The sequence below is a fragment of the Muscardinus avellanarius genome, assembly GCF_963383645.1.
Source record: "Muscardinus avellanarius genome assembly, chromosome: 19".
NCBI lineage: Eukaryota > Metazoa > Chordata > Mammalia > Rodentia > Gliridae > Muscardinus > Muscardinus avellanarius.
The window spans coordinates 21116943-21124221 of record NC_137805.1 but is presented as its reverse complement, the minus strand read 5'-3'; the positions used below and the strand labels follow the sequence as shown (position 1 = coordinate 21124221).

Sequence of the window (7279 nt, the reverse complement as noted above, 5' to 3'; positions counted from 1 at the left end):
GGGGAGGAGCCTCAGGGAGGCAGGGCCTCAGGCTGGCCAGCACCCCTGTCTCTGCCCACTCCAGGGCCCTTAAGCTTTGGGCCCCGGGTCTGAGCTGTGTCCAGGGGCCTTGTGGATTCTGGCTGTAGATGTGTGGGTGGTTCTAAGCCACTCCAGGAAGCAGGAAAGTCCCCACCCCTCCTGGGGATCCAGCAGGGTGGACAGGATAGCCAGGAATGTGCCCGGACTACTGGTACTCCTGCTTCTGTGGCCTGGCCACCTGCCAAGGCCCGTCCCAGCACAAGCCCCTCCCACACCAGCCCCGGGAAGCACATCAGGCCAGAGGAGCCCTTGCAGCTCAGCCTGCTAGGAAAGCGCCCCCACCTCCCTCAGCTCTGGGAGCCCAGAAAGGGTCAGCCCAAACCCTCCGCCCCCAGCCACCCGCAGGGGCACAGCCACCCCGGCCTGGCCTCAAGGCCCCCAGGACTACCCCTCCCCACAGCCACAGCCATAGTGAGGTGGGTCCCTGAGTGAGGGGCTTTCAGGGCTTCCTCCACAAGCTCTGCTCTGCCTTGGTGCCCACCCGCCCCTGGACGCCAGCCGCCAGTCTCGGCCTTGCTTGCTGGGGTCACTTTGCACATGGCATTCAGTTTTCCTGTGCCTGCATAAGCTGTGGCCTGTGGCCAGTGCCCTGCGCAGCCAGCAGAGCGGGTGCAGCGAGGGCCCTGGGCTGCCTCTTGGAGCCCATGGATGAAGGGAAGCGGGGCTTTCTGTCCCCCAATCTGGTGGTCCCAGGATGGCACAGGGACCTTGGGGACCCTGAGCAAAACCCCTGACCCCTGACCGCTGGCTCAGCCTAGCATGGCGTAATCAAAAGATGACCAATCTCTGCCCTACTCCTCTGAAGGGGTCACACCCAAACGCAGATGTGGCCCAGTGCAGCTCTCACCGCAGAGCTGGTTGCTGCCATCCCTGCCCCTGCCTCGCTCTACCAGCCACTCGGACCTCAGGGCGCTGCTCCCCGGCCACCACGCTGCCTCCCAGCCTGCCCTTCCTGCAGCCTGCCCAAGCCCTTGCCCACTGCCCCGCTCCAGCCAGGGAGATGGAGCACTGTTAATGTAGCTCCTAAGTCTCACCAGGTCCACCATCACCCAGGTCCATGCTGTGACTGGGCCCACTCTTTTTTTTGGGGGGGGTACTGAGGATTGGACCCAGGGGATTCTACCTCTAAGCTATACGCCCTATCCCCAGCCCTTTTAATTTTGAAACAGGGTCTTGCTAAGTTGTTGAGGCTGGCCTTGAACCTGTGATCCTCTTATCTCCAGTATCAGTATTATGGGCTTGTGCCACCATGCCCGGCAACAAACAGGGAGCCCTGGGTGGATCCAGTGCTGTCTCCCAACTTGGCTAGCCAAGCCCAGCAAACCATGCAGTTCCGGTTTGGAGGAGCCAGCGTGTCTGTCAATCAGAGCATATTTACTGGGAGTTCCCGCCTGCTCTGGGTGCACAGTGCAGGTGCTGATGGGGCCTGCATGGTAGCCTGGCACTGGCCGCTTCAACAAACCTGCAGTGTGATTTGGGGGGCAGTTGGCCCTCTCGTCCTGGCCCTGGGAGGGAGCTGAAGAGGGCCAGTGTGAGGCTTCTCTGCCAGTGCCTCCCTGAGGGTCCACTTCTGAGCCTCGCCTGTCCCGGAGACGCCAGGACACAAGACGCATCAGGCAAAAGATGTCAGTCTCCAGCATCTGGGAGGGCACGGGAGGCCGAGCTCGGTCTGCAGGTGTCCACCAGTGTGCACAGGTGTGTGCATGTCGGTGAGCGAGGCCCGCGGGGCTTCGTGGCTAGTGCAGCTCCTGGCTGCGCGGTGGCCCTGCTGTCCCAGGGCGATGCCCCGCAGAGGCCGGATCCTTCATCAAGAGAGGCCAGGGTGCAGGCGTCTGTGAATGGCACCCAACTTCTCCCGCAGAGCGGCAAAAGAGGGCCTCTCCTCGGGGCTGCCTTTCCAGCACTTGATCATGAGCACGTAGACCTCCGCCGGGCAGGCGGCCGGGCAGGGCAGCCGATACCCACGACTGATCTGCTGCAGCGTCTCGTGGTTGGTCATTCCTGGGGAGAGGCAGGTGAGGGCCGGCTGCAGCTGCCTGCATTCTGCCTGGGTACCACTGTGGAGCCCTCCCCAGAGCCCTGGGCGGACCCTCCAGCCCCTCCCAGAGTCAGTCCCAGGCGGGCCAACCTCCCTTGTCTCCTCTCTGGCAGCACACCTACCTTCGTAGGGACACTGGCCGTAGGTGAAGACCTCATAGAGCAGGATGCCGAAGGACCAGACATCCGACTTCTGGGAGAAGATGCGGTAACTGGCTGCCTCGGGTGCCGTCCACTTCACAGGGATCTTGACGCCGCTGCTGGGGGAGTAGATGTCATCCTGGGGGCGAGGGGGGGCCAGTGGTGGGACAGGTGGCACAGCACCCTCCCTCCCAGGTGCAGGAGCCCCACTGACCTTGAGCAGCCGGGCCAGACCAAAGTCGGCCACCTTGCAGGCCAGGTCATCACCCACCAGCACATTCCTGGCGGCCAGGTCCCGGTGGACAACGCGCCGCTCCTCCAGGTAGCTCATGCCCTCAGCCACCTGGCAGGCAAAGCTCAGCAGGAGAGGCAGGCTCAGGGCCTGGCCCTCAGGGCCTGTGGGGAGAGGGACGTAGAAGCCAGGGGCTAGAGGGCAGGCCGCACACACCTCGGCCTCTCTGGGCCTCTGTCTCCTCGCCTCTGGGATGGAGTGAAGACGGTACCACGGCCACAGTGGACACTAGTGGGTGCCGTGCTCACCATTGTGACTGCACAGCACACGCTCCTTCCCGCCCCCAGTCAGGCCCCGAGTCAGTACAGAGGCAGAGGGGGCCCAGGGTTACATTATGCAGAGGCTGCTACCCAAGTGGACCCTCGCCCCTCTGGGCTCCAGTCTCGGCCTTGGAAACGCAGGTCTGACTGTCCCTCAGTGAAGCCAGCCGTGGCTGAACAGAGCTGACCAGCCAGCAGCCACAGCCTGGGACACAGGTGTCCAGCAGGAAGCCCTGGCTCACCGCAAGAGGCCTGAAGGGAGAGCCGCCGCCCCACAGGGCCAGGGCAGGGCCAGGCAGGTACTCACTGCCCAGGTAGGCCTGCAGGTTGCCCTTGCGCATGAGCTCAGTGACGATGTACACGGGCCCCCCTGTGGAGCACACCGCGTGCAGCCGGATGAGCCTCTCGTGCCTCAGCGTCTTCAGCACCTCGATCTCCTTGCCCAGGTCCGCTGCCCTCATGTCAGCTACAAGGGAGAATGCTGAGCCAGGCCACCAGCCTGCCCCACCACTGCCCCAGGCCGCGGGGCCAAAGGGCAGCAAGCCCAGCTACAGGACAGGTACTCACCTGACTTGATGACCTTGATGGCCACAGGCAGGGAGCCAAGCCACAGGCCTTCCCACACCTCCCCGAAGTAGCCTTCACCCAGCTTCCTCTGCAGGACGAACTCTGAGCGCGGCCGTTCCCACTCATCCTGGGCCAGGGACTTCTGTGGGGGAGGCGGTTCAGTGCCCAGCTGCTGCTCCCGGGCAGAGCCCCAGTGTCAGCCTCGGCACCTCCCCCAACTCAGCCCAGACCGGAGCTGGGCAAAGCGGAGACCGTGCTGACCTCTAAGAGGACTGCCCAGAGCGGCAGGAGCTAATTGCTTTGGGGACCTAAGTGGCACCTTCTCCTGAGTCGGAAATCCATCCACAAACCTTCATTACTGCTCCTGGCTGGGCTGTCATTATGAGACCAGACAGACCAGCCTGCCAGCCTGGCCCCAGCACAACTCATTTCTGGGAGTCCTGAGACGAGGCAACATTGGAAGGTTAGCCCTTCCCCACAGCTTCTGCCCGCGGGCCTGCGGAAGCTGTGAATACACCCCCAGCTGCTTCTCTGCCTTCTGCTCCCCTGCAGAGCTGGGCACACCCTGCAGGTCTCCCCAGCATCCTTCCTCCACCAGCCTCAGAGGAGATAGATAAAACTCTAGAGAGACCACCCAACTAGTGTCCAGGAACCGGTGCCCGGCGGGGCAGGCAGGAGCCCGTTGAGCATCTCTGAGAGAGAGAGAGACGGTTCAGAGGTGTAGCAGAAGTAGGGTGCATCTCAGGCCCACCTGGCGCACGCAGGGTTGCAGCAGGGGGTTCTGGATCAGCTTCCAGTTGGACTTGTAGTAGGCAAGTAGAGCCTCCAGGCTGGGGAACAGCCGGCCCTCCTGCAGGTAGAGGCTGCCGCCGGGCGCTGTACAGATGCGGTAGTGGCAGACTTTGGCCTGGGCCCGGACTGGAGACAGACATGAACCATGCTTCAGCGGCCAGCTACCCCAGGCATCCCCCCAGGCTCCTCAAGTGGGCTGGCTCAGACTAGTCGTGGGGTCCCTGAGATGGCCAGCTCCCTGTGTAGGAAGGGTGTGGGCGGCTGCAGGGGGCATGGAGGGGGCTCTAGGGACACAGTAAGTGCTTAGTAGATACTGTTAATGAATGAATGAATGAAAAAAGGGAGGGGAGGGGAGAGACCCGAGTACCCAGCATGTCTGCAGGGCGTGACTAAGGACTGCTACTGTCTGGGACCAACCACCCCAAGGTCAAGGTGCTGAGCAGGGTGCCCACTGGGGACAGAGTGCCAGGCATCACCCGAGTACCTGACAGTGAGTAACCACCAAGACTGCTCTCACTGGGCCGGATAAGGAAGGCGCCCGGCGCGTTCACAGGGGACAAGAGCAGCTGCTGGGCCTGCGTCCGGCTGATCCCGCAGAAGTACCAGCTGCAAACAGTGGGCATGGCGGGCGGTCAGCTTACAGGCCCAGCCTCCGCCCAGTGAGACCCTGGCCAGGCCTCGGTCATGGCTGGCCTGCTGCCTCTGAGGGAGAAGGTGCACCCAGAGCCTGATGCAAGGGTCTCAGCGCAGGGTCTGCGAAGCTCCTGTTCTCAGTCTGGGCCCCTGCCCCCTGCTTGACCACATGGGTCAGGAGGGACCCCGAAGGACAGAGCAGCTCACAGGACCGCAGAGGACCTACGCCACAGGGAGAGGAACAGATGTGGCGGGGCATGGGGCCACACGGAAGTCGGAGAGGCGGGCACAGCCAGCCAGGAGATGGTGGACAGAGGTTGAGGCCTGAGAAACAGGAGTTGGTGTCAGCAGGCTGGATGTGGCAGAGAGCCAGGGCCATGGCTCAGGCTAGGCCAGAAGACGTTAAGACCTCCGGAGACAGGCTTGGGAAGCCCACAAAATCATTTGAGGAGGCAGAGGTCTAGCCCCACAAGGCTGCCTGGCTCTGTTGAGCACCTCCTGCAGTCAAAGGGCCCCCGCCTCCTGGGGTCCACCAGTAGGGATCAGGATGCTCCACAGGTGAAGGTGTCTGACGTCCCTTTAGGGCAGCAGCAGCAGCAGGGATTCCCCGACACATTCCAGCCCTATCCTGGAGCCTTATTGGGGGCCCCGCAGGATGCAGTCCTGACCCTGTGCACATCCTAATCTTGGGAAGACGCGCCTCAGGTCTACCGTGGGGCGTGGGCCCAGGTGTCTGGGGCTAATGACACCTGGCTGCAGTCAGCCCTTTCATCTCCAGGCGGGCAGTCATTAGCGCTCCAGGAGCAGCCTTGCCCCCAGGAGCCCTGCCCACCTGCTGTGCCCGCAGCCCCCTGGAGCCCTCACGGAGCTTGGCTTCCAGACCTGTGTGACTTGTGAGCACCCTCCTCGTTGCAGGAGCTGTCAGCCCTACCCACCGCTGAGAGCTTGCCAGTGGGCGTGGGCAAGGCCTGAGACCCTCAGAAGGCGCTTTCTTGTAACGCTAGCTTCATGCCAGAGGCGGCCCTAACCAATGCCAAGACACAAACCTGGGCTGCAGAGAGGGGCCCCGCCAGGCTCAGGACAGCCACTCCATCTTGGGCCTGGGGTCAGGACTTGCCCCATCTCCATAGTAGGGATTGCAAGAGTCATGAAATCGGGGGATTTGGGCCCTGCGCTGTGTTCACCACACAGCAGAGCCCTGCTTGGAGTGGCACCCAGGAGCGGTCAGCACCTGCCTAGGACCCAGGAGGCTACAGAGCCCTGCAGACCCCCAGCCTGGGCCTCTCCAAGGACTCACCAAGAGAGCCCTCCACACTGCAGACTGTTGCATAAACGGGCATCCACACACGGACACTGCTGCTGTGAGCCGTCCCAGCCCAGGGGACGGCACCCACTTCCCAAGCAAGCCAGGTCACATCTGCTCCACATCTGGACCCCGCTTGGGGTGGCTGGGCAAATGAGGGGCAGGACCCCCCAGGGCTCTGACTTGGCCTGATGCCACACCTGCCTGCTCAGCCTGGTGCCAACAACTCTGGCGAGAGTCTGTGGGTGCAGACAGGAGGCACTCCCCGGGCCTGCCCAGGCAGCTGGGGACACCCAGGCCAGGTACTCACGGTTGCTCAGAGAATGTCTCCGGGGCTGCCTTGGCGACATAGGTGATGGGCACCAGCCCCGCGCTGGGCGGGCCCGAGAGCCTGCGGGCGAGGATGTAGTCGCCCTCCTCCTTGAGGGCGTACAGCCTGTCCCCGCGGCTGACACTCAGCTCCTCTGCACACCGTGCAGTGAAGTCGTAGAGGGCGCGGAAAAGCTGTGCGCGCTGCACCGGGGACCCAGCCCTGCTCCGCGGGGGGCTCGGGTGCGGGGCGGGCGTGGGCGGCCCGGCTCCGGGAGATGCGGTCCTCCGGCGCACTCGCCGCCAGATCTTGTCCCAGAAGGACAGGAACGCCAGCCGCTTCCTGAGGAAGGGCTCCGCGCCCCCGGGAGGCGTGGGGCCGGGCTGCCGGCGCAGGCACATGGGGCCCGGGGTCAGCAGGCCGGGTGGAGGCGGAGGGTGCCGAGCGCGGCGGCCATGGGCGGGAGGGAGAGCCTGGAGGGGCCGGCCGACTGCGGGGCGCGGGGCCCCCTGCGCAGCCCCTACCGGGCACTGGGTGTGGGTGACGGGCGACGCCGGCCACCGCGGCCACTCAGCCGGCTGCTTCCCCGGCCGGCGTCCCGACGGGTGGGACGGAGGGCAGCCCAGCCCGGGGCACGATCAGCCCGCCTGTCCTCGACCCGCACGACGCCGGGTGTGCCGGGCCCCAGCGCCGCGACGGCCGGGCCAGCTGGAGGCGGGGCTCGGCGGAGGCGGCTCCCAAGGTCCTGGGCCGGCGGGCACTGACCCGAACCGCGCTGGACTGGGCTCCGGGGACCCGGCGGCGGGAGGGGCGGCAGGGCTCTGCAGCAGAGGCGGGCTCCCGGGGACCTGGGGGCGAGGGGC

The 7279-nt window shown here is 64.8% G+C and overlaps 1 protein-coding gene across 1 annotated transcript; it reads right to left on the bottom strand.

The window, feature by feature from the left end:
* Nucleotides 1-1888: 1888 nt before the first annotated feature.
* On the bottom strand, nt 1889-6817 carry SRMS (src-related kinase lacking C-terminal regulatory tyrosine and N-terminal myristylation sites; the record flags this gene model as incomplete). The annotated part of the gene is made up of 8 exons (XM_080716464.1): nt 1889-2082; nt 2242-2398; nt 2474-2655; nt 3119-3277; nt 3379-3520; nt 4130-4296; nt 4655-4776; nt 6417-6817. The coding sequence occupies 8 exons, from the start codon at nt 6815-6817 to the stop codon at nt 1889-1891; spliced, it is 1524 nt and encodes a 507-aa protein (XP_080572590.1).
* Between the last annotated feature and the right edge of the window lie 462 nt (nt 6818-7279).